Below are 26,615 nucleotides of genomic sequence, written 5' to 3'. Positions count from 1 at the left end.
TGCGATGTATATTTGTGGTGAGAATTCTCAAAGTCAAATGGGGGTAAACAAAGTGTGTAAAGACCTGAAATTCCAGCTTAATCTCTAGATAGGTAGAGGTATGATTTAGAGATGTGGTTGGGCATATATTTGGGTGTAATGCACAGATCTCTGTCCTCACTTTCTGACCGTTTGCTGACAGTGCCGTTTGGAGCACATCAGTCCAGCTTGTGGTTGAAAGCCAAACCTTTCCAAATGCTATAACTCAGTAGCAAGATTTACACACTTTTCTTATTTTGACTTGTTAAAGCTGCTGCAGGGCTTAATATAGCAGCTGCAAGTGGGTGAACTAGTTACCTTTATCCATTTGAATACTGTGTAGAAGGACTTTAATATTTGGATGACTTAATATAAAGTAGAAACAGTGCTTTGCTGAAAAGGAAAAAGTAATCCCTTCATAAAGAATTTTGACCAAGACATAAGGATGCCTGAATAACATTAAAACTATATTTTAAGCATTTTGTCCTGGCCTGTTTCAGAGGTGCTTTTTGCCATGGAGGCCCCTTGCATAGGACTGCAGCATTCCACATACAGCTGAGGTTTTAGACTTAGCTTAGAAATGCAGAATATGACCACGCTTCCTGATGGAGAACCTGCCTGCCATTGTATCAGCAACAATACAAGAGGTGAAACTTCTCAGAGGCTGAGAAACGATCGTACTGTAGCAGAAATCTTAGTCTGAGATGTGGGGTGGAAGCTGAGTTAATAAATGCAAACTTGGAAACAATTTGGTAACATACTAGTCTCCAACTTGGCCATTGATTTTACTGGACCCAATGCCATCGCTTCCAAAGATAAGTATTTATTGTTGAATAGCAATATCTAAAAATATCACATAAATTGATCTCAAAATGTCATTAAAATGGTACAATCCAAGTATGACTCATGAGTGACTAATACAGAGTGAGGAGGAGTACTGAGGAGTATGAAACAGGTATTCATTAATTTTTGAAAATGCAAAGCTATAGCAGAAGTGAAAGACTATTTTCTTTCCTACTTATTTACACTTACCACAGAAATGATAGTGTGGGTAATAGACCAAGTGGAATAATTTTTTTTATTTAAATTGCTGGGGTTTTTGTACTTGCAGGAAAAAATGCACAAGCTTTTGGAAGTCTATGAGCGACTCGGCGGTGAAGAGGATATTGTTAACCCAGCCAATGAGCTCATTAAAGAAGGACACATTCAGAAACTTTCAGCAAAGAACGGCACAGCGCAGGATAGGTATTTATTCTTGGTGAGTTTTTTTGTTGCTCTCTTATTTTCAGAGTCATGCTGTGAAGTGGTACATTCCCATCTTCCTAATCTCAAATACAGAAAGCATTCACCAACCGAGCCCAGCTACTCCTTCCTCTGAGCAGCAATTTTCTCTTGATGCGTTTTGCTTGAGGATTTCCTTCCTTCTTCCACGCTTCTGCCTTTGCCGGTGGCTTGTCAGGCCCAAAGGGGTCTTTCCCATCTCCCTCCTCAGAGGCCGCGTTTTTGCAAAGCACCTGAGGAGCTGCATTTCCAGCGGTACCACCTTGCTGCGTAAGATGGCCAGCTCTCGCTGACACTGAGAGAATAGCTCTCGTTTGCTTTCAAGGCGGTCGGATTGGTACCAGAGAGAGGGGCAGAAGGGGGAAGTGACTGGCTGACGTGTTTCTGTCTGTCCGCTTCTTTCAAGTAATGATATGTGAGCCTAGCTTGCTCCTTAAATCTCTTCTTGAGAACTGCGTCTTGGAGTAAAATACACCAGAGTCCTAAACTGTCAAAATGCAGGCTCTGTCCAGCATGTAATCCCTTAACTTAAAATCTTCCCTTGTTGCAGTTTAACAGCATGGTGCTATACTGTGTGCCAAAACTGAGGCTGATAGGCCAGAAGTTCAGTGTTCGAGAGAAGATGGACATTGCAGGACTGCAGGTTTGCATCTCTTCTTTTCCCCTGTTTTAATGCTTCCCCACTCCATAGCATCAGATCGCCTCTGAATCCAAAATATATAACAATGTATGTATGTAGAAATATAATAAAATTCTAAAACCCAGCTTTGGATCTCTTTTTTTTTTTTTTTTAATTATTATGAGGTAGTCATCCAAAGGCGGGTAAGAAAATGGTGACTCTGTCCATGCTTTGATTGAAAGCCGTCCCTTGTCACCTAGCTGACACAGGAGCCACCTTTTCCCCTTCTGTAGGGGACTGGTTGGTGATACAGATTCAGAAGTTTTGTAGCAAGAGGAGTAATTATGGAAACAATCCCGTGTTTTTTCTACCTCTGTACTATATTCTGAGTGATACTTTCAACTAAGTATTTCAAAGAATGAATGTATTTGGAAGTCATTAAAAACGATTGAAAGACAATGGAGACTGGTAAGAAGCTGACATGTTCTTTATACAGGTCCAAGAAATTGCCAAGCAAAACGTGGCTCATACATTTTCAATAACAGGAAAAAAGCGATCGCTGGAACTACAAGCCAGGTATGGTGCTTGTTCTGTCTTTCAAGATTTGTGACTATTTGTGTAGAAATTTATGATCTAGGGGATCTGGCTGGGCTAGTATGACATAGCTTTAAACCAGGAGATGAGCATCAGAGATGCGTAACTTACGTGTGCAAGAGAATATGTTGGTCCTAGGTCAGAGTGTGTTAAAGTGCTATGTTGATTTGCTTTATTGAATGCTTACGGTGTTTATAGTAGTGCTTGTAGGTTCCACTGTATTAATAATTCAAACATTTTTGGCATTTGTTCGGTAATAATTGAGGTCAATAATTATTAATAATGTTTATAAAATAGTGGATAGCAAAGTAAAATCTTGATGGATATAAAGCTGTGAAGATGTGAATTGAATTTACTGAAAATATTGGAAGGAGAATTATGATGTTTTCTGTATTTTTCTTTTGTTTTAACAGGACGGAAGAGGAGAAGAGGGAATGGATTCAGGTTAATACAAAACCATTATGATACGGGTGGAACTCACCGTGCAGTCAGCACCTTCTGGTTTTAAAATTATCTTTTTGGGGTTCTGAATGAATGCGGCTGGGCGAGGAAGCTAGCCCAGTCTGGCGAAGCTGCTTATAGAGAAATGTGGAGCCCCAGTCAGGGTCCCAGTGCTGACCCACTGTCTCCAGGCAGTGTGCGGCGGCTTCGAGTGGGTTCCCATTTCCTGCAGTCCTCAAGCCCAGCGAGAGAAGAGACTGAGGCATCAGAGATTAGCCTTGGATATCCTTGCAATCTGACTTGTAGAGCCACTCTCTGATAGCAGCCTTAGTTTTTAACTTAACAGTAGTGAGTTGACACCACCACTCACAGTTATTAAGGTTTTTAAGTTTCCATTTCATTTATGCAAGTGTAAGGGTTTTTCACTAAAATGATAATCCTAACCATCTTCCTATGAGAGAATTTTTCCAGGGCTCCTTTTGTGACGCTCCTTTTTCTCATCTTTGCTGGAATTTTTGTCTCAGGTCATTCAGGCAACAATTGAAAAGCACAAACAGAACAGTGAGACATTTAGAGCTTTCAATAGCTCTTTTTCTCAAGAGGAGGAGCATGTTCCTGATTCCTCAGTAAGTACGAGTGCTTAATTCTCCTTCTTTGCTATAACAGTTTTACCAATGGTTAAACTAGACTTACACAGCTAACTTTAAAATAGTGTAGTCTTGTTCTTGATTTTTATAGTACATTACGGTACAGTCAGCTCCATTTCTCTGGCTCTCAAATGCATATCAGTCATAGTTGCTCAGCCATGCAGGTATGGAATAAATTACCCAGGGTAATTCAGTGCAAGAGACCTATCAGTCATGTTTTCCAGGCTAGTGGCTCATTTAGCATAACAAGTGTAATTCTTCAATGTTATGAGTGGTTGGCTGTCTGGAATGATGTTTGTGTGCCTGGGAGGTTTTGTTCATTATCTTTCCTCATCTCGTCAGAGATGCGTTTTGGGATTATTTCTTTTTTCCTATTTTATTATTATTATTATTTAAAAAGTTTTAAAGAGTTGAAAGGAAATCAATGCATTTTAAACAGAACTTAAAAATACTCTCTTATAGATAATAAATATATTTCAGAAAGAATACTCTTCAACTAAATATGCAAAATAGTCTTGAAAGTTTATTCTGTTTCTCTACAACTGTAATGTATTACTCTATGCTGCGTTTGCTAGGAGTTTTGATCAGAAAGGAATTTTGTTTCAGAAGTATTCACGTGAGGATGATAACAGTATCTCTTCATTCGACTTGAAAATGATGGTGATAACCTTAGCCACAGTCATTTGCTGCAAGCTAAAGAGGAGAGGGCCTGGGAGAGGGAAATTTTTAGGAATTTCATGCAGAGCTGCCTGTGTGTTGATGATGTCGGTGGTCAAACATGGTGGATCTTGGAGCGCAGGGAGAGAAGGTCCATCTGCAGAGATTAAACTTGGGGATCTTTTTATCTTCCCCCTCCCCTGCCCTCCTAAACTTTTTTTTTTTTTGGTACCTAACCATTTTTGAAACCTCTCCTTTCCCAGATCTGATTCAGTGTCTCCATAATGCTGGATTTTTATCTGACTGATTTCCCAGGGGGCTCAGGAGAGATGTTAGATATTCCTTTCATCCCAGCATTAGTCGGACTGACAGCGGAGATCTTCACAAACCTCCGCAGAGTCTAGGATCCTGTTGCTGATAGCAGCCAGCAATGAGCCATTTTCAGAATATGGCATAGCTTACTGATCATGAACTATTCATCAGCTAAAAATACTCGGAAAAAATTGGAAAATAATCAATTCATGCCTATATTTTTAAGTTAACTCATGGCTGCCTTCAGAACCAGGATGCTCTGATGGAAAAAAATCTTTTGCTAGTAAGCAAACTAATAAGCACACTTCTTTCTATCCAATTAAGACACAGTGTCTGTTCAACTTCATTATTATTATTGTCTTGCTTTGTAAATGCTATTTTATTTTGCTTCTGTGTTAATGGTGTAGCCACATGTTTATACTCTACTGGTTCATAAAAGTCAAGCAGAGCAGAAGTCTGGTTTATCTCCTGGCTGTGATATTAATGCAGTATGCACCTTAATTTCTTTTATGCCAGAATGCTAATCTGCATTTTTAGGAGATTACCTTATCTAGATAATCAGCTTTGAAAACTCATGTCACGGCTAAATGTGGCAGAAATTGCTGTCAGTTAAAAAGAGCTGAAGATAGTTCTGGAAGGAAAACTGGACAAATACTGAGAGCGTTCTTAGTAGCAACACGCTGCTGTAGGCAGCATCCACCATACATATCTCATCATCTTTATGGAATATTGGGCAGTGTGCTTTAGAGGAAAAAATTACAATAATCTTCCTTTTTTGCTCTCATGAGTCAAGAAATAGATATGCACTCATGGATTCCAGGCTGGATCTGTAACAGCTACTAGAAGTTGGACTCTGGTTCTAATAAGCCTGTAGAAAAATAGCCAAATCGCTTTCCTCCCATCCTTGGCCATACATTTGCTATGCTACAGTGCGTATGATTGATTTCAGTTGCATGACCAGTGCATGCCTTTGCATGCAATTCTTACCATACTTCTGTTTTCCCTGCTGACTTTCATAAGTTCATATGAGCATTAAGGGTTGATCTGCAGCCTGTAATTTGCCTAGAGAAGACTTGCGGTTTCTTGGAGGTGCAGAGATCTGACATTTGACCTGATTCTTAAGATTATGCCTGTGCAATAATCTACAGCGATTAATAAACTCCTACCTGTCAGGAGGTGAATATTCAGAGTCATTGGCAGTCAGTCCCCTGCAGGGTGGCTGTAGCAGTGGTCTTTTAAAGAAGTCTTTTCAGAAAGCTTCAGGGTCCCTTTGTGGCTTAGTTCCTTCAGGAAGAGGACACTCGTTTCCCTGTTTTCCATTTTCCTCTGCAGCATTTCAAGGCTATGTGAAGGTTTTTTTTAAAGCCATCTAAAAATGTTCCCAAGGAAAAGGACCTCTTTTACCACTGCTTGATCTCAGAAGAGTTGGAGGCTCGTGGTGTGGGGGAAGGACCCAGTTTGTGCATTATTAGAAGGCTGGCAAGGAAAAGTGCCGCAGAGAGCTGAGCTCTGCAGAAGTGGCATCCGTAAGATCTGAGACTTGGGAGTGCTTCTGTTAAAGCATGATTTTTAGATCCTGTTAAATCATCATTATTTCCCACCCCTGTTTCTGTTCCTCCCCTTAGCTCTGGGGGCAAACATGTGAATAACTATCTTCCTCCATACCAAATCTTACACACTTTGAGTGGTATGGTAACATAAGGGCGAGAAGCCCTTTTGAACTGTTTTCCAGGTTAAGAGTAGAGGGTATTTGATTTTTAGCACATTATTCCAAGTAAATATTAAAAGGGCATGGAGCTCGGAACAGGCAACTAGAGGAATTTATTCTTTTCCCTAAACTTGCTGGGGGTTTTCTCAATCTCTCCTTCAGACCCCATTTTCTCTCCACATTTTTCATTTCCTTTCCCAAGTCCCACATCACAGCACACAGATGTCCTTTTACTAGGCAGAGGGATCCAAATACCTGGGTTGATTAGGATTCCAGTGGAAAGAAACCCCTTTCCACAGGACTGGGGAATAGATGATGTGAAGACCCTAGGGTTGCTGCGTTTTTGCGGAGGCAGAAATAGTTGGCTAGAGTTGAGTGCATGATGCTTCCCTTTAATTAAGTTGCATTCCCTGAGGAAGTGCTCCAGGGGTGGCACAGCCCTAGCCCCAGGGGATGCATTTGCTCGTTTGCTTGTTCTCAAGAGTCGATTGATTGTATTAGTATATAAATAGTTACAACTAGGTATCAGAATGAATAGCTCTTCAAAAGCTTACTCAAAGCTGCAGTTCAGGTTGTTTCTAATAACAGAGATTAAACCTTTTTGCTTTCAAATGGAATGAAGCTAGAGTGCAAAAATGCACTGGAGATTTGGATAACCTTGAAATAGGAGATGTTGTCTAATTGGCAAAGGAAGAATGATCTGTGGGAATAACGGGAGAATTTATCATAAAGAGTCTAATATTTTGAGAACCCCCTGTAAACTAGCAAACTCCCTGTAAATTAATGACAGATGAGATGGTTTTCCTTTTAGGATCTAGCCTGTGATTTTGGTGTACATAAGCTTGTTATTTGCCCTCTAAATGTATTGAATACATATAGATGCCAGTTTGCATTTATTAAGCGATTAAGAGATGTATTGCAGTTAAGAAAAACTTAACTGAGTACTATTTGAATGAAGTAAATGTTCTTCCTCCTCAGAATCCACTGACTACACAAAGCCCTTGCTCGTTTGGCTTGCAGGGCTCGAGTGGAGCGGTGTAATTCCAAACGTGGCCGTTTGCTTTCTGCAGGGCTTATGGGGGATAGGCACGCTGCGGCGAAAAGCAGGCTTGGCAATTCGGTGCCATCTGTACCGTCACCCACTTCACACTCAGCCCAGCATTTGAGGGTAGCTGAGCACGTGTGCAATTAAAGTGTGTTCACAAGCAAATAGTTGAGGAGCTAAAAGCAAATGATGCCACGTTTTCTTTTTCAATGTTTACTATATTTTAGGAAGAATGTCCACATTGAAATTGTTCTGTGTCATTCTGTTTCCCTCAGATAGCAAGCACCAGCTCGGTGGAATCGATGCCAGGAGCAGATGGTGGTGGTGCATTTGGAGGGGTAAGTAATTTGAAGCTAATACTTTTGGTAGAGCAAGGCGGGGGGGCGGGGGGGCGAGTTATGTTTCTTTTATAGCAGGGGAAAAAATCAGAGATACTTCAGTATCTGGGTTTATATTCTGCTGTCTGTTGCTGCAGCTGTGCTGCCCTTAACTTCTTGGCTAAGTTCCACCCACAGCTACTTGCAGAGTTTGCACCATCAGTGAATTTAAATCCTCCTGTGCTAGATACGTGCTGCACATGTGTGTGAAGCTAGTTAGGGGGACCTAGCTGGAGGGAAGTTGATTGTTACATTTGTAGCGTTGGGGGCTTTTTTTGTGAGGTTTTTTGTTTGTTTTTAAATTCTGATAGGGAGCTACACTGAATGCCTGGGGGGAGGAGGGCGAAGAGAGGCAAGGAAACCTGGCTGGTTAATACTGTCATTTTGTGTAACTCAGGATTTCATCTCCAGAACCAAATTTTGATTAACAGTTCTTTCATAGTGTGCTTTTCATGTTTCTGCCAATGCAGAGGAGGAGATGATAGTACTTTCATACATCTCTGGCCTGTAAGTGATTGGCTGCTGCAAAAGCAAAATATACTTTTAAAGGTATTTTTCATTTTGCTCTGTACAACATCTGTGACGGCTGCTGAGTCAAACCAGAGGTTTTGAGTCCTTAATAAGGTCTGGTTTTTAGCATTCTTTTCTCTCCCTTCTAAAATGTCTTCTGAGAATAACAGATTTTCAGGAAATGCCTTAGGGTCAGCTGAGTTTACTGAAAAAAGCCCCAAAAAAAGAAACAACAACAACCAAAAAAAACGCTTATCTGCTGAGACATACTATAGGAGATTATGTATTAGCATGACCTTTTTAATAACAAAGGAGTCACTCAGCAGGATCTTCCAGACCTCTGGCCAAGCTTGTAACCTACCGGTAGAGTTTACAGAGTATCAATGAAAAGCTGTTAAACAAGCCAGCAACCTGACCTATACAAACAAGAGCTTATTAAAAATAAGTGTTTGTAATTAGTGTACTCCGTGCTCTTTATTGTTTGTTCACACTTCATATTTTCCCTAAGCAATTTTTTATTTATTTGTAGTCAGTTTTGCGATTAGTGCCCCTTTTCCTTGAGTTACAGATGCTATAGTGAGCTAGCTATTTCATGAAAAAGATGTTTTATATAATATTTAAAAACAAACACATAACAATTTCTGTTGGTCTTAAACTTCTTAGGGAAATATAAATTTTAGTTGTAATTAAATAAAAAAAAATTAGATATTTTTAGTTGATTCTAAATAGTTGTGTCAGTGATTTGCATAGTACATCTTGACACATTAAGTAGTTTTCCTTTAGTTGCGTATTTAAAGAAAAATTTAATTCCTGAGATAGAAATAAAAATGGAGTTGATCAAAAACACAAAGCTAAAAATACCCAAAACTGTGTAGTTTTGATTCTGGGATCTCATTCTGCTGTATTGTAGCAAATGGATAACATTAGTGTGAGCAATGAATTCAGATGTTAGTTGCAGCTTTAGAAAATATTATTTTTTAATTATGACATCCCTTTAGAAACATCTCAGTGAGTGCATGAGCAAGTACATTCTGTGCTTAACAGCTTCCACATGCGAACCACTTGGTGGTAGTGGTGGTCAGCAAACTAATATCTCCTTCCTGTGCTTCTGCTGAGTCTACTGAAGAGTCTGCTGGGGTTTTCTTCAGCGTTGCACATTAGCGTAACCAGACAGTGAAAACCTACTGCAGGAAGTATAATCTGCTTGCTCTACAGCATTGTGGTAACTGTTTGCTGCACTGCTAGCACAGTTCATGCTCAACCTTCTGCGTGCGCGAGGAAAGTACAGGCCAGTGGAAGATTGTCTTGCATGTAACCTTGCGTGTATGACATTGGCATATAGAGAAACAAACTAAACAATTTTGCTGCATTACAAAGTACAAAATGTACTATATAATTTAAATTAACTTCTCACATATATTCAGCATTTCCAGAAAGACCTGCTGATTTTCTGCCCCATTGCGGGTGTCTCCATATATGTAATTTGTAAATGGAAAATACGCAGCTGCATAAGCATAAGGAGAAGAAAAAGTTTTGAAACCCCTTCGTTGCTCAGGTGTCTGCCTGTATAAGAGTCTCATCGGACTGTGTATATATTGCATGCACAGCATTGAGGCTGAATTTCTACCTGCTGGCCCAGACAGAATGAAATACGTAGCAGGTAATAAATAACAGAACAACAGTCTCCTGAGCCCATCGGTTTTCTTGCTGTTCCTACCAGCTCTTCGGTGTTTCTTCCCTGCTGTTCAGAAGCTACATGGAGGCTCCAGCGGTTCACTAATGATGCGATGTCTGCTTTCCTAAGCAGTCCAGCCACAGGCCTTCACCTTGCAGTCGCTTAGCTCTAGGCATGAGTTGTACCTTTCGCTGGGGTATACGCTCTTTTTCCACCAAAATTGTAAAGTTGGAGGAAAATGTCAAGATTTAGAGAGTTAAATGCAGCTGTAGAGTAAAAGCGAATTAGTGGACAAAACAGCCCAGTCTGAAAGAAGTTATTGTAGATCCCAGCTCTGAACAGATTTTATGCAAGTGTTTTTTCCTGTCAGACTCACTAGCTTCAAAACAGAGCTGGGTACACCAAGAAAGATGAGAAATATGACAATTATTCAGGTGCATTAGTATCAAAATATTCCAGTTGAAGCTAGGGCAGCTTTGTATTAGCTTCCCTCTTAACGTACATCAACAGTAAATGACGTAGCTTGTGTAATAAAGGACACAGTTGCAAAGTGAGTGTTAAATTTATCTTTGATGAACAAGGTTTGTGAATTACAATGCATATCCTTGTTTTCTACAAAACCCTCTCTGTTCTGATGGTGTATAGTTAAGAGTACGTGGCAAGGTCACCTTCCCGAGCCATCGCTGGGTGGGACGGGGGGACTGCCCGTGCAGCAAAGTCTCTTGGTTTTCACAGGGATGGAAAGCAAAGGGCTTCTTAATTCTTTCCCAGTGTCAGCAGTTAAATAACATAATATTGAATAAATCTTTCTTCTATAATTGCCCATTGGAATTTGGCAAGTCATAAAGAAAATACATTTTCATTTTTATTATCTTTTCTACAGCTACAATAACAATGTTTCAAACTCTTGTGTTCTCACTGTATTCTCATAATGTTGAGAAATATTGTGAAACGTTGCTGGTATTCATCAAACACTTAAAGACCTCTTTATACAGGGCCTTTTTTGATTAGGGGAGTTAGTATTAAATGCTTATCGTATGCTACAGCGCAAGTTAAAATATAATGGTCTAAAATAAATATAATGGTCTAAAATAAAAGCTCATGCGTAACTGTCATAACAAATCTAGCCCGATGTAATACCCTTTCTGCTTTCTTTCCGTTGTCAAATGTATGGGTCATGTATTTCTGAAAGCGAACACTGTCCAGACTGTTTCACATTGAGGAGGAAGTCAAATACGAGATCCATTAGAGGAAGTATTCAACTTGAGTCTTATCTGTGTTATAGAAACATGCATGTGGGTGATGATGGATATTCCTATTGAAGTACAAATCAAATTAACCAATTTCCACATGAAGCAGTCCATTCAATTCATGTTAGAGGACCTTCAGCGTTTTTCCTGTGCAGGCACATGTAGGTATCAACTGAAAGCCAAAAACTGGTTTTGTTTAGCATTCGTCAAGATTATCTTCCAGTCACAGCCCACAAGGCTAAATGGTGCCTTCGTTTATGCTCTTGCCATTCCAGTAACACTAGTGAAATTGTTGTTAACATAAGAATCAAAAGGCTTGTTATGCTATATGCAAATTTTAACTATTAAGAAGAGAAAAAATAGGGTTGACCAGTGAGGAAATGCTCTGATCTAACAATTTAAGGGGAACTCATCCCTAGCCAGTGGAAGGAAAATCAGTCTTCTAAAAAATTAAATGGCATTAGCATCAAAATCAGAGTGAGAAACGGCTGACTTTAGCCAATATATGCGATACAAATAAAAAAGTTACTCTGTAGATTGCTGCTGATCAGTAAAAGCTTTTCAAATCGCCTTAATTATACGCCTTACTTGGAGGGGTCTAATAGAGTCTGAAAGGAACATTTTTGCCAATGATTCATCCGAGGCATTGTTCGGTTGGTGTAATTCAGTGTCGTACTGGTTACATCTGGTTCTTCACAAGCAAAGTGAAATACTGCGCTCCGCTTATGTGTGGGAGAGGACTTGGATTTGCAGGCATTCTGTTTTGCTGAGCAATTAATATGTACGTATATGAGGGTATAGTGATTTTCCTGAATGAACAAATCCATATGACTGTGCTTCACCAAGCTGAATTGCAAACCATCCTATGTACTTGTATACAAGTTTGAAACACTGCTATTGCAGCTCTAGAAAAGATAATAAAAATGAAAAGATCCAATCCAATTAGAAGTAATTAGTTGTGGGTTTGTTGTGTAATGCCATTACAAGCCAGGGTGGTTTCAGTAGCTCTGCTGAAAGACGATGTGCTTTCCTCTGTAACCAGGGAATGGCAGGGCAGAGACTCAGGGAGGCTGAAAGATGGGAGAGTGGGGTCAGCTTATAAAATTGGATTTTTTTTTTTTTTTAATTGGCCTGAAAACCTGTATTAGTGACTTCTGCAGGTTAGTCGTAACCACTAAGGTGAGACCTTAGGGCGAATGGCAGGATTTCCCTAGTGCTGGTGACACTTGCCTGGTGGTCCGTGGGCAGCCTCTGCTAATGGTGATTGCTGCTGCCTTTCCTCCCACCCCCCCATGCCCACATCCTTGGGTTAAATAAAGGCTTTGAAGAAGGGGAAATTTGTTGAGCCAATTGTTCTCTCTCAAGTGGACTTAAGTTGTGACTTAGTATGCACGTGTGGTTTAAAGGGAAGGGGAGGTTGTCAAGGAGTCCAGAATCTGTGTAACCTACAATGGGCCTGATCTTCACCTGATTGATTTTCAGAAAAAATGTAAAGTACCTCTGCTTTTTTGATTTAGAGGAAACGTTTCTTCTCCCAGTAGTTTGTTAAATAATTATGTCAAGCAAACGAAAATGAAGAGAGTTATCAAACCTCTTCTCGTGGAAGAGCTGTGCCAGAGGAACATGATGCAGCCACATCCTTCGGGCTTGGATCTCCACGCAGATGCTGCCGGGCTGGGGGTGCCCCCGGCTTACCCCCAGGGAGCTGCTGTTCCCTTGCACATAGCCATCCTGACTAGGAAGGAGGAATAGTATTTATTTGTTTAAAAAAGAAAACAAATCAGGGGATCTACTTGAAGTTCTGTGTGAAGTTGTATTTTTGTGAACTGCACATTGTCACGTTAATGCTCTTCAGTTTATCAGAAAATTGTACAATTGGGTGTAATTATACCACGTGACTTTATGTACCAGCTTAGGTGCTTAGCTTAAGAGGCTAAACTTGCTTTGCTATCTAGACGGCTGATAGAAAGTGTCTCCTGCCAAGAGCAGTTGATAGTAGGTCCGTGTAGGTGTCCCTGTCTTCCTGAGGAGCTTTATGTTTCATCATAGTCGGGGAGGGAGCCTAAGGAAACTCCTAAATTAAGCATTTGAAGTTGGGTGGTGCAAAAATCCACTGCCAGCACCGTTCACTTCTTCAGTCAAGCCATTTTTCCCAAAACCTTCTCATCTCCTCCCCACGAACGGAAGTTTACAATGCACTCGCAAAGTCAACAACATTTACCTTAACCAAGTCACGTTGCAGCAGGGAAGAAGAGGTGAGTGCCGGAAGGAAAGCTCTTCTTGAGAAGCCCACGTTGCCAGTTCCTCTTCTTCCTTACCAACAGACGGTGAGATGAGGTCGCCCAGCGGCAGTAAGGGCACAAGTGGGCAGAGAAGGACTTGAGGAATTGACTTTAGCAATCTGAGAGCATGTAATGGCACACCAGAAACACCCGATGGCTGAGCCAGCCATCCAGCCGTAGGCCGTCAGCAGAGTTGACGTGAATTCTTTTTTAAAATGGTGTGAAACCCAAAGAGGATCTTTGTCAGTAGGAGAACTCTATGAATTGTTTTGCGATCTTTTTTTTTTTTTTTTTTTAAATCACATAATTGTACTTTTCATTTCAGAGTGATTCCTGTAGGAAATCTTCCAAATCCAAGCGAGACAAGGAGAAACAGGCTTGCAAGAGTTGCAGCGAAAGCTTTAACTCCATCACTAAAAGGCGGCACCACTGTAAGCAGTGTGGGGCAGTAAGTATCAGAATGCACTGAGCTTTTTAGTTTCTTCTGCAGAGACCGTTGAAGAGAATTTTGTATTTTTTCAGTGCAGGAACTAAAAGACGTTCTGGTTCATGGCACATCATTGACAGAGCAAACCTTTCCACTTGCTTTGCTCCCTGGGAATCAGGGGGGAAAAAAGAGAAAAACTCTGGTGCAAGGGGCCTAGGTCTGTGCTGTTTTAAAGGCAATTCCAGTGCCTCAGTGGATAAAAAGAAAGGTGGTGCCTTCCCTGGGGATGTGCGTGTATCTGGGGAGGGAGTTGTCCCCTATATTTTGTTTGCAGAAACAGAATGGCCGCCTGACGGCCTTACTTCACACAGCAGCTCCTTCTAGGTTGAACAGCTGAACATACAATATTAAAGATGAGTGGGTTCTTCTTTCCCTAAAGCAGAGTTGTCAAGAATAGCTTGCGCCAAAGTGGTTTCCTCCTGCTTGAAAAGTCAAAAAAAAATCGGTCCTAGAGATTCAAGGTCAGGTTACTGAAGGCACTTAGCCACCCTTCCCCAGTGCCATTCACTGACAGCTTAATGCTCAGGTTTTTTTCTAAAAAATCACAACCACAGCCAAGATGAGATTGGTTTCTGTAATATGACTTGAAACCTGCCTTCTGTGACTTGAGTTTCATGGTTCAGTGTTCCTCATGTAACTAGTACAAAATAATGTTATTTAAATACCATTATTCATTTGAAGTGGAGATAAATTTTCAGCTGAAGAGAGACCTAAATGTATAGTTAAGATGTTTAAAGAAACCTCAGTCTCAGCAATTGAAATAAAATTACTGTGGAGGAGAGACGCTTTTGCACTGGAGTTGGGATTTTCAACCTTCCGGGTTTGTTTTTATTAATAATTACTGAAACAAAGAAATACATTTCTGGAGGTTTAAAATGTTCCATTGCAAAGCTCAGTATTATTAAAGAAATGAAATAATAGCTTTCCCCCATCGACAGAGAGATAACAGGAATCACATTATTAATAATTTATTGTTAAACAGTTGCTGGTTACGCGATGTTTTGTGATGTGGCAATAGCATTCAAATTAAAGAAGTTAATTCGTCTCAAGGAAAGACTATCATGTTTCTAAAAATGCTAGCTTGCTTTTGTTTATATAACTTGGCAGAATGGTGCTGCACTTAACACTTGCTGAATTAAGGCTGTTACCTTCCTATAGTAATTAACGTCTTGCAGTGAAGCATACAATAACATATACTTGGACCTGAAGGGTGTTTGTGGTTGTACAGTAAATTCAGAATGGATATCGAATTGGGCTGACTGCCGCTGCCTTCCAGGGGGACGGTTTCTCTCCCTGGTGCAACAGCACGTGGTAGAGCCAGATTCTAAGCGTGAAAACAGGTTCCAGAGCTGCAGATCCATCACTCTTCACAGCGCTGGTTTCATGGGACTGATGTGTCATTGTGTGCTCTTGGCAGCTGAGGAAAAGAATCGAAAGTTGGTAATTTGGCATCAGACAAATAGTTTTTAATGGATAATATATGGGACTACATTCTTAAAATGGGCAGTGATTTTTGGATTCCTCAGTTCTATCAGGCTGAACTGCCTAACTGATGAGGAAGCACCAGCCACCTTTACTCTGAAAATCAGACCTTCCTAGACCGTTTTATGATTGGCATTAAAAGGCACTAATTGCTTTGTCAACCTAAGTGCTTTTTGACTCATAAAGGCTTATAAGAAAAGAAAAGCAAACTTGCACGATGTTAATCATAAAATATTTCCCAAAAGGCATATGTTGTCTTTAATTGGGTATATTGGTACACAGCATGGGATCACAAAAATGTTAATTATTAATGGAGGTAGATAAAGTAAATATTATAATAGTCGCTCTATCTTACGCTTACATTAGTTTTCCAGATTTTACTTTAATAACAACCGTTCTGCAAGTCACTTTCTTTGGAGAAAGGTTATGTTTTAATGATGCCTAATAAAGCACTGTCTTTCTGATACAGGTGATCTGTGCAAAATGCTCCGAGTTTAAACCACTTGCAGATAATAGCCGTCATAATCGAGTGTGTAAAGAGTGTTTTCTGCAGTTACCAGCAAGCCCGTGCAGCCCTGGAGTGGAAGCAGTCGGAGAACAAAAGAAAAGACTAGCTGCAGAGGTACCGTATTTAGCTAAGAAACTTTTGGTGTGCTAGCTGTCCTTGTGAGTGTCTCTTTTTTTTTTTTTTTAATGTATTTATTTAAAACAAATAAAATTGTTGAGTTATCTTTTTTTCCCCACCATGATATTTGACCCTCTGGCCTAGAACTTCTATTGAATGTGCACGCAGCCTGAATGCTGTTTGTAAATGGCGAGCGTTCATCATAGGATGCTGATCATACAGGGATGCAACAGGTTTTGCAGCTGAGCTTCAGCTTTCAAAGTAACAAAAAAGAGGAAAAACTATGGTGCATTTCTAGTCCTGAGTTGTGCACAGTAACTATTGGCAAAACTTGGCAAAATAAGATTTCTTTTTCGCTTTTAACTCCATATAGAAGATACTTTTGCACTCCTTACTCCACGTCCTGCCAAAATACCATTGAAATGAATTTTTTCTTGTTGATCATGCAAAAGCTTCTGAATGACTATCAGGATTCACTGAAACTTTCTCAAACCTGCTGTAATGCAGACTCTTTTCTCCAAGACGTGACTTCCACAAATTATACTGTGTAAACTACTGCTGCACAATTGCCACAGATGTCACCAAGCTTTATACCATGATAGCGGCACATCCTACTCTTATTTTTCACAAGAACAAGAAACACGTTGGCAGACTGATTTGTTTTATCCTCACTCACAAGAACTGAACCTTCTTTTACCAATGCTTTTTTTAGACCACGAGCAGAGCTGTGAGTACCATTACGTGCCACGCTTTTCACGGGCCACCTTGAAGAAAAGGTTTTTATTTATTTTACCTGTGAAATACAGCCAGAAGTCACTGCATGTGTAAAAGAGGACATTCATCTCAATTGAAAGTGGACCCACAGGGACATCAGATTCTTGAAAGAGCCACTGACACACTGAGAACTTAACTTCATTGCAAATCATCCTTCCCCCTGATACGCTGACCTACACCATCCTGCTTTGAGCACTGCATGGAAAATTGGGGAACAGTTCCAGCCTATACTGAAAAACATCTTACCTTGAAAAACATCTTTCTGGAAGCCACCCCTCAGAGCCATCAGACTGCCTCCCGCCCTCGTTGTACTCCTCATCAGAACCAAACTACGTGGAAAAGAGCTAGACTGTGAGCGAGAAACGTAAACCTGCCAGTGCATATCCAGAGCTGCTGTAATAAATGCTTCCTCAAATACTTTTCTTAGACCCTGCCCCGCTCTGCTTCCCAGCATGTCGTATTTCTTTCCAGGCTACTAAATGTACCTACGCAGGTAAAATTACACCAGCACGGGGTCCCAGAGTGAACTGCTGCTCAGGTGCTTTGTCAGCTTTGCACCCAAACGCCTCCAGAATCTCAGAAGTACAAAGTGGGGTAAAGCTACAAATGCCCATTGCCTTTCCCTGAACTACCACTTCTGCGGAGTGCAGAGAAGATTCTGGATCCGGAGCTTGATACCATCAAAAACTTCAAATATACACTACAGCTATGCCTACAGATGATGAGCACTTAATAAGCATCAGTATAGTCTGCGGTGACTCATGATAAACTTTCTAGCACTGTTTCAGCAGAGCTGTTTGCCAGTAAAGTGAAAACCTACCCCTACCCAGCCGAGAGCTCTGTTAATTTGAAAAGACGAAAAGCAAACCAGTGAAATGTGACCTATGGCTTTACTTTAGAAAGCAGATTACAGCAGAAAGCTGTAAAAACCCAAGGAAAAGAGTCATTTTTCCCTCATATGCTCAGGCTTCTAGCCTTCTGCTAAATCTTCAAAGGATCAGGTAAAATGCAAGAAAGTAGGTGTATAAAAAAGAAAGATCAGAGCGGGTCTTTTTCTTTCCCTCCTATTTACATTAAACTTTCTTAACCAGCTTAATAGCAGCTGAGGAGATTGCCACTTTACAGATGTTATTAGCAGATGCCAGAAATCCCCAGGAGACCTCTGTGCAAAGTCTAATGTGAACAGGAATTTTGTTTTTCTTCGCTTTCTATCAGAAGACAAAAATTTCTTTCAATCTCTTTTTGCCCTCGTGCTCTCTGATTTGGCTCACGTCTCTCTGCGTCCATGCACAAGAGTGTCTGTTAATACACCTTTTGCATTAATTTGAAATCATCTCCCAGCCTACTTTGCTAAGCAAGAAACTAGCTGCATCATCTTAATTACCATTCTCAATTTACTTGGTGGAGATGGAATTTAACTTCATGTCCGTTGGGAACAGTAGTTCAGCATCTGCCTCTCTTACATGGAATTGTGCTATTTCTTGATGGTATATAATAACGATTAAACTTTTGTTCAGTTATGGGCTATCCAGTGTTTGCCCTACAGTATTGTTTGACTCTGGACAACTTCCCTTAAGTATGTTTTGTACTGAATTCTAAGTATTTTGCCTGTGTAAGCATCAACGGAAACAGCTCTTTTTTTCTTCTTTTTTTTCTTTCCCTTCATCCAGAAGCAAAGCATCTTAGCAGCTGAAAACAGCCTCTTCAGCAGCTACCTCCAGTTCCTTGAAAAAGGGAAGACTTGGTACAAAATGTGGGTGACCGTCCCCAAGACTGAACCTCTTGTTCTGTATCTGCAAGGAAGTAGCCAGGTAAAATGCCGTTCATGAAGGTTAACACACAGCAAAAAAAAAAAAAAAAAAAAAAAAAAGGCCTCAGTTTAAATATGTCAAGCTGAGAAATAGGTCAAAGGATTTGGCTTAGTTTCAACAACAAAAATGAACTTGGTGTTCTGAATATAGCACAAAGCCTCAGAGATTTCAGATTTCCTTGTTATCTGTAGTTACTGCTGATACAGTTGTGAGCAAATGTTTAAGCTCATAGCTTTTCTTTTCCATTTTTTAACAAAAAAGGGCAAAACAAGGATAATTTGGTTATGTTTTGGGTTTTTTAGAGGTTTCAGACAGGTATATTCAAAGATTTTATTACCCTGTCATTAGGGAAAGCACTTTCCTGTAAAATGTATAGAGCTGCGAAGCAGTTTGAATATTGGAATTGCTGGTTCAAGCTTTTCTTTTTTTTTAAACCTAGTTCTGGGTTGAGAGGGTGGAGGAATTTGTGGAAATGTAGATGTTCTTCAGCCTGAAAATGGACTGTGTTTGGTAAAGCTCCTTGTCGTAGCATCATGTGATTTTATCTGTGCTTGAAACAATTACTGTGGTAAGCATTTTTTTTTTTTTTGAAGTGTGCTGTTGAAGCTAACTAGCATTTGTGTGTGATGAAAGTCAAGTGATAGAATTATCTATATCCAAGATAGAATATCCAAAATAGAAATATCAGTCATGCTTCCTTAGTGCTGAAGATAAAGAATGAAAATGCTGAAATGAGATCCCCCGTATCCAATTTTGTATTTGGCGTTTGACACATTTATATACAGCTTTGCTTTATCTCCTGGGTGGGATGGAAGAAGAAATGGGTCCGAATTCAGCCTACCATTACCCTGCTGTAATTGTAGTGATATGAAGGGTTTGCTTTTTATTAGCATCAGTTTGTATGGCTGTAGCTAAGAACAGTCTGGGAACTAAATATTAGCCATGATTTTGTAAAGCTATTCAACGTAAAGCTTACCCCATAGCAAATGTTCAACAAGAAGTACACGTTGTCCTTAGAAGTGTGTTCGTTTTGCTGCTTGTCAGCAAGAACACCTCTGGTTTTAAACAAGTGTGTGTAATGTTTTAAGCGTAGTGCTCAAGAGACTGAAAGCTTGAATTTGGAGCTCCAGACACAGCCCACTTGGCTTCATCTGGGATTCAAACCCCACACAGGCTAAGCTTCCAATTCATCCCGCGGGCAGCAAGCTGCCTGGCTTCCCTCCTAGTCAACGGGAGATGCATGACTGAAATTACAAGTTGAAAAAGCAAACGGCCTCAGACAAAGCACTAAAGCGAGTGCAACAAACCCAGTCTTTAGCTGTCTCTGGAGTCAGAGTCTGGGGAAAGGGAGAAAAGCTTTAAAAAGCAAAGCAGAGAGAATGGCTTCGCTGCGTAACTTTTCAGCTGATGTGAAAGCTGTGCCTCAGCAAAGGACCCGTGCAAGCCCTGTATCCCATACAAACCAAGCCAGAGTGTCTCACACAGGCAGGCTTGGGGAAGGAGAGTGGGAATAGAGGGAGAGGGGTCTCAATTCTTTGTCCTTCTTCACCCAGGAGCAATATATGTCATCTAAGAGATGACTGGAATGAGGGGTTAAGAGGAAGCAACGCCTCTTACATGGTGTGACGTAGAAAGAGAATTTCTCCTAGTGCCCAACCAATTGTCACAGGACAGCACAAATAATAACCCATGGAACATCACTCAGCTGTATTTAGTGCACAGCAGAATGATGCTCGATTCTCCAGGTGCCCTCCTGACAGTCGTCCAAAGCCAGGGTTGGAAGCTGGAGGAGCTTCTGTGCTTCAGATGCTACGTTCTTTGCTCCATGTCCTGCCAAATTTGATCTTGAGCCTCTGTTGATATTATTAGTAAGATCCTATTTTTTAGGGGAAAAGGGTGCCTTTGACACTGATTGTTGATTTTATGACAGTTAAATTTAGTGGTTAGTGTCCTCAACTATTTCAGGTGTGAGATAAATCTCCCAATAAAGCGGCAAGAAAGCATACAGGACAAGGTTGATCTATCTTACATTCAGTAACCAAGCCAGGATTTACTATCAGGAATCACCAGTTGCAGGCTGAGACTATAAACAACAAAAATGAGTCCCTTCTTCAAGGGCCTACCGTTCCCACTCGTATACTTTCTTCAATTTGCATCCAACTGAAGGAAAAAATTATGAAGCAAATCCCATTCCTTGATATTAACTCAACATTCTTGTTAGTTCTGGTTTACATCGTATACACTAGACTTCTGAGAAAAATCTCTTCCAGAGCTTCTTTCCTGGTGGCCCAGTGTCTGGAATCAGTCGGGAACCACTCACGTGCTTGAATGTTATTTTCCCAGGCGTTGTTTTGTTTTGTACAACCACCTCGATGCATCTCACAAACCTCTTTAGGCCTGCAAAGAAGCATTTCAGTGCCTAAAAAAAGAGGTGCCTTTTGGGAATAATATTGCCAACAATGGCATTAAAGGTCTTGAAACACAGACCAAGTGAAGCGTGACTGTAGGAGTTTGAAAGTTGGGGGATTATTTTTAAAAAGAACAGAAAGACTAGCTGCCTCTTGGGAAGAAGGAGTAAACCAAGCTGAATCTGGAGCTTCTGATACAGTAAAAGCCCTGACAGCTTTCATCCTCTGCACCTCCGGCCCTCACACTGAAGAAGGGATGCCAGTGCAGATGGAAATACGACTTGCAGGCTTTAAAATAGCAAGAAAACTGCTCTTTTGCTTTAGATCCTTGTTCCAGGAGAATGAATTAATCCCCTGAGTGTTCACGGTTTAAGTCTTGCATAAGGCTTTATGCATGAGGATAAAATTCACAGCTTATTTAGGTATGGAAATCATACCAATTTTATGTCCTCAAACTGAGACAGAATTTGTGCAGCTGTTTGTCATGTTTGCCTGAGTGGAATTATAAGAGTTTGCTTATAAGCAAAGACCACCTCAAACTTAAGGATCAGCAATTTTGTAGAAATTAGTCTGTCTTTCCAAGGGCTCCACCTGGAGCTTCTGCCCCCGTTGGCCTTGTAAAATGCACAGCCAACTCCACAGCTCTGACATTAACTTCCACCTGATTGAGAAATGCAGAATTAAGGAGTCTCAGGTAGCTAGAGAAGTAATGAATTTTGGAGAAATACGGAGGGTAAAGCTAGTGTAGTGAGAGCTAGTGTACATAATAATTATCAGGTTTGATCCAAGAGAAGATGTTGCTTTATAAATTCTGAAGAAAAAATCTTTTATCCATCATGTAAATGTGATTGACTCCTAGAAAATAAGGGAGTAGCTGAGTTTGAAGTTGAGCTCAGGGTTTCAGAGAAGGATTTTTGTGGCTTGTCTGTTGACCCTGTTTAGGTGAAGCTTTAATTGGCCCTGCGTGAAACTCTGCCTGTCCTTTTTCATGGTCCTGCAGAGCTTTGCATCTTGGCACGCCATCGCGTCACGGGAGTCTCTCAACGATTTGTGCAAGGTTGGGATTAGATCCTAAGTGGGTAGGGAGTGGAGTTGGGTGGAAGAACCAAGGATTTTCTATGCCCCCTCAAAAGTAGGAGGGGAAAATGATAGTGGTCCCTCAGTGGGTAACTGTTGTTCTGTATATTTGTGTAAGAGAGCTTATATGCTGCAAAGAGATGTGCAGTGCGAGAGGGATGTCTGTATGGAGGGGCGCGTGAAATAGAACTGCCTAGATGGTGGAATTGAGCTACCCATTCCCAAATCTTAACCCCTGGGTGTTGTAATGGCTGTAATAGAGCAATATATAAATGCTGCCGTAATTCCCTAGATAAATAAGCCATTAGTATTATGCTGCTTAGAGTTAGGATGAGCGCACAATGCTTTTGATTATTGACAGTATTACGCATCCAGTAGATTTTTGTGTATCACTCACTATCTCAGGAAAATGATTGAAATCAACCGTAAAGCGAAGCTTTTCTCAGCACTGGGTAGTTTGGTTTGATGAAATACTGATACCATGCAACCCTAGTACGTTGCATACAGAAATATTTAAAAAAAAAAAAACAACTAGCCAAATCCAGTAGGCTCTTAAAAATGGAATATGAAATTTATCTCTCTGTAAGGCCTGTAAATCCTACTTACGTGCTCGGTGTAGGGCCTGAATTCCTCATGGGTGCAGAATAGCCCCTGGATTTGCTGGACTCCAGGTAGGAGGGGAAGGGCTGAGTGGCAGAGGCAATCCAGAGATGCGCGTGGTCCTGCAGAGAGATCTGGTTTGGGTGTGTGGTATGACTCGAGGCTGAGTGCTTCACCTTTATCTGTCAGTAGTGCAGCTTTTCAGAGATAATTTAAATCCCTTCCTTTTGGATCAGGCAGGTACAGAGAAAGTGGCAAAGGCATCATATTAAGAAAAGGGAGGAAGCAAAACCAAAGGCAGTCTGCTTAATTTGCCTCTGTCTGCACATGTTGGGTAGGTGTAACATGTACAATTCAAACATCAATTTGCTCTTACGCTGCACTTCTTGGCTACAAACGATATCATGTTTCATTGTCATGGGCAACCTCCAATTTTACATGTGACAAGTCTTAGTGTCTATTTTTCTAAACCAAGATCGGTGAAGCAGGCATGGTTGAGCTTGCATGTGCTCTTGTGTATTTTGTGTTCATCAGTCCCATATTTGCTTGCTTTAGCACTGCCATGTATGCAGGTCTAGAGCTACTCCGTACATGCCAGTTCGAACTTCTGCATGTGCAACACCTCCTTGTTTATACGGATGCGGCTGTGGTGTCAGAATCTAGAAATTGTACGCTGCTTTTAAGACAACTACTTACACTCAAATAGGAACTGAATTTTTTAGGGTTTGACCTAAAGCTGCTGTAAATCTCCTTGAATAGCGCTTGGTCTTCAAGCAGATGGACTCTGGCATTTTTGCATAACGATAACAAGTAGTAATTACTTTAGTCTAAGTGTTAGAAAAGTAGATTTTTTTTGCCATTGTTCTCAGAGCTGCGGTCCCCTTCCAGATTTACTAAGTCATCTGCTTTCAGTATGGGGTGACAAAAGAATGACTCTGCCACGTCTTTGTGGGATGCCTTGTTAACTTTGGTATGAGGCTGCTACACAAGTAGCTGCTACAAGAGGCAACAGCTTCTTACAGATGCTTGATGCCTGTGTGGTTTAGACTTCAGTTTGGGGACCCGCCTTTGAAAATGCTTTGCTGGCATCAGTTGAAACGAGTTGCTTGGTCATGGCACACCCTGCCTTGCCAAAGTACGCCTTTCCTGAGAGCTTAGTAGAGGAATTGGTTGATGCTCCAAGGTGTGACTGTTAGAGAGCTGTATCGCTCCTTAGATCTATGAGTTAATCTGGCCTTTAAAGGATGTTCAAGAATCTGAGCTTCGACTTCCTTGACAGCTCTGAAAGGCGTTATAAATAACCCAAGACCTTCTGAGAAGATTCACTGATTGATTTAAGATCTGAAATTCTCTTTTATTTCAAAGTCTCTTCCCTGGTAGTTGTCTTTGTGCCTCTCAGTGTCCAGCTCTGCTTATTTGTCTCCTTTTAACCAATCTTACAAATGTCCCATGAGGTTCAAAAGGGACTATACCGAACTATTCTCAGCAATCGGATGGTTGCCTGTACCTAATGCAAAGGTTTTTTTGTAAAAGACAACATGCGTAAGTTATGTGAAATTATATGAAAATCCCCAGCCATGCCACTGCTGGATCTATATTCTTACTGTGAAGGGGAATCTGTTAAAGAAGAAGAATAAAGCACCAATAAGTCATTGCCTTGTATGGTTTTCAGTTAAGCGGTCAATGTCCTCTTCTCTGTTTTCTACGCTACAGTACTGAACGAGGAGCCAAATGCACGTGTACTCTGGAACTGCGTTCATGTGCTTATTTAAGCGTGTGTGTGCGCGTTCGCTCTGTGGGCAGGGATGGCAGGCTGTGGCTCTAGCACGGAGGGGTTGTCAGCCGGCAGCACACACCGAGACACTCGGGTTTGGTAAGAGTTGTGGTGTAGCTGCCTAGCCTGAGCACGTGCCTGGTGACCATGTCTCGGGTGTAGGGTCACGCATCTCCAATCGCATCTTACTACCTCAAAGCGAGTTTTAAACTGTTTGAAGCAGGCGTTTCTTTAATCCTATGGAGAGGAAATCTTTCTTCCCCATGCAGTATACCCCCGCTCCTCCATTTCAAATACCATTTGTTGCTGAATTTTTACATCTGTTCTTTCTTCTTTAGGATGGACGGAGCCCACGTCCTATTCCTCTGCCTGGATACGAAGTCAGTTTACCAGGTTCTGGTGAGAAGTTTGAAGTGAAGCATGTTTTTAAGCTTTGCCAGTCCCAGCAAACTCTGTATTTCAGTGCGGAAGATGAAGAACTGCAGATGAAATGGATGGAAATTCTCACCAAAGCAGCCAAAGGGGAAACTGAAGATATAGCTGAAGGGCTCGGCAACCCATAGAGCAAGTTCCATTTAGTTTCTTTCCTACATGCTATAAATCATCACTTGAATTTGGTATTCATGGCACTTTGGAATCTGTATGGCTTTATATTTTCATGTGTCTGCATAGGAAATTCAGTGGTTTCTCTCCTTTTATTGTACATTTCTCACGTACAGTAGTTACCTGGCATATATTATGTTAAAGGAAAAGGTAGTTGTAGTTGTTGGTGGTGTCGATGCTGGTTTTAAAACAAAAGACAAGGAGAAAAGCATTAATTTTAACAAAAGTAATGGAAAACCATTGGTCTCTTGTTTTCCTAAATGTATATTTTCCAGTCCTTTTGATTGCTGTTCAGTGCAGGATGTGTATAGTCTGTGATTAGTTCTATAAATGCTGCCTTTTAAGTTAAATGTTGTAAAGGCTTGTGCTGGCCACTGACATTCCGTTCTCTGTCCTTTCCCTCCTGGTAAAAGGTCTTTGTGAAGTGTGAGCAATGTACTGAATATTTTCCCTTTGCTAAAACTATGTCTCTGCTATTTTGAGATGACCTGTTCACAAGACAAATACTGTAGAAGGGACTTCTAAAAATGACTGCAAACCCTGCAGAAAAGAACATTAAGAAGCCTCATTGATTTTAAGCATTTATAATATTGTTTTGTTTTCTTTTGAAACCAATACCTTCCTTCCTTCTATTTGGACCCATTTTGATGTAAGTGAACGAACGTTTTATACTGCCAACTGGGTTATGATCAATAAACAAGAACATTTTTAGTACACACAGTACAAAAAGGTGACTTTTTTGTTGTATTGGTTAATTTAAAAGTGACCTAGGATTTATTTATATAATTTGTAAATAATGTTTCATAAGTATTTTAAGAATTTTTAAAAGATCTCAGCTAATTAACAGGATTTAGTGCATAGAATAAGAGATATTTGTATGAACTGAATTTGTAATTTAATTTTCCTGTTCACCTGTATTTGTCTTATTTTCAAACTTAAGTGCTTATCTATTTAAATAAAAATTCATGCAGTTAACTCCTGAGCCAGATTTCCAAGGCACAGCAAGCTTTAGGTCAACATTTAATATAGGTTTAAAAAAAAAAAACAAAAAAACCAAGAAAAACCAAAACAAAAAAAAAGGCATGTCTGTTCGTAGTGGTAGTAAGCATGTAGCACTGATAAAAATGAAATAAAATCTGTCACAGTACTGTATTTTTAAATGGTTTGGTTTAACTTTTGTTTCCTCTTCAGCCTTCTACATTTTCTGATATTGGTAGAAAGAGCGAGCTACTCCATACAGCCAGAGTGTGTTAGGATTGTTGAAAATTAGTGATCTGCATCAGTGAGTATTTTTCTTACCTACAGAAAAGGATTTGGTTTTTCTCTTGTTTGGGGTTTGGTTTTTTTTTTTACATTGGTGCAATAAATCATATACCTGAAGTCCATGATGCTAAAAATTAGAAGCCATGTATTTAATTAGCTACTGGTAAAATTTCATGAGGCTTGCATCTTCCCTCTCCTCCCTACCCACCCCCTCTGATCACTTAGCATGAAAAAGGTTTCTTGCAGAGTAATTTTTATCATGTAGGTCATGAAAAGGAATTCAGTGTGTGTTATT

At 40.5% G+C, this 26,615-nt stretch overlaps 1 protein-coding gene across 1 annotated transcript in view; it reads left to right on the top strand.

The window, feature by feature from the left end:
- Positions 1-25,773, top strand: part of FGD3 (FYVE, RhoGEF and PH domain containing 3) — a 119,880-nt gene extending 94,107 nt beyond the window's left edge. The window contains exons 10-19 of the mRNA XM_050904795.1: positions 1,130-1,276; positions 1,850-1,942; positions 2,415-2,494; positions 2,926-2,956; positions 3,478-3,579; positions 7,598-7,660; positions 13,742-13,864; positions 15,855-16,007; positions 18,455-18,595; positions 24,793-25,773. Coding sequence (XP_050760752.1) covers positions 1,130-1,276; positions 1,850-1,942; positions 2,415-2,494; positions 2,926-2,956; positions 3,478-3,579; positions 7,598-7,660; positions 13,742-13,864; positions 15,855-16,007; positions 18,455-18,595; positions 24,793-25,017 — 1,158 coding nt within the window. The 3' untranslated portion in view covers positions 25,018-25,773. The remainder of the gene's footprint in view (positions 1-1,129; positions 1,277-1,849; positions 1,943-2,414; positions 2,495-2,925; positions 2,957-3,477; positions 3,580-7,597; positions 7,661-13,741; positions 13,865-15,854; positions 16,008-18,454; positions 18,596-24,792) is intronic.
- Positions 25,774-26,615: the final 842 nt, after the last annotated feature.

The sequence above is a fragment of the Gymnogyps californianus genome, chromosome 13 (assembly GCF_018139145.2).
Source record: "Gymnogyps californianus isolate 813 chromosome 13, ASM1813914v2, whole genome shotgun sequence".
Classification (NCBI taxonomy): Eukaryota; Metazoa; Chordata; class Aves; order Accipitriformes; family Cathartidae; genus Gymnogyps; species Gymnogyps californianus.
This window is presented reverse-complemented; position numbering and strand designations above follow the sequence as displayed.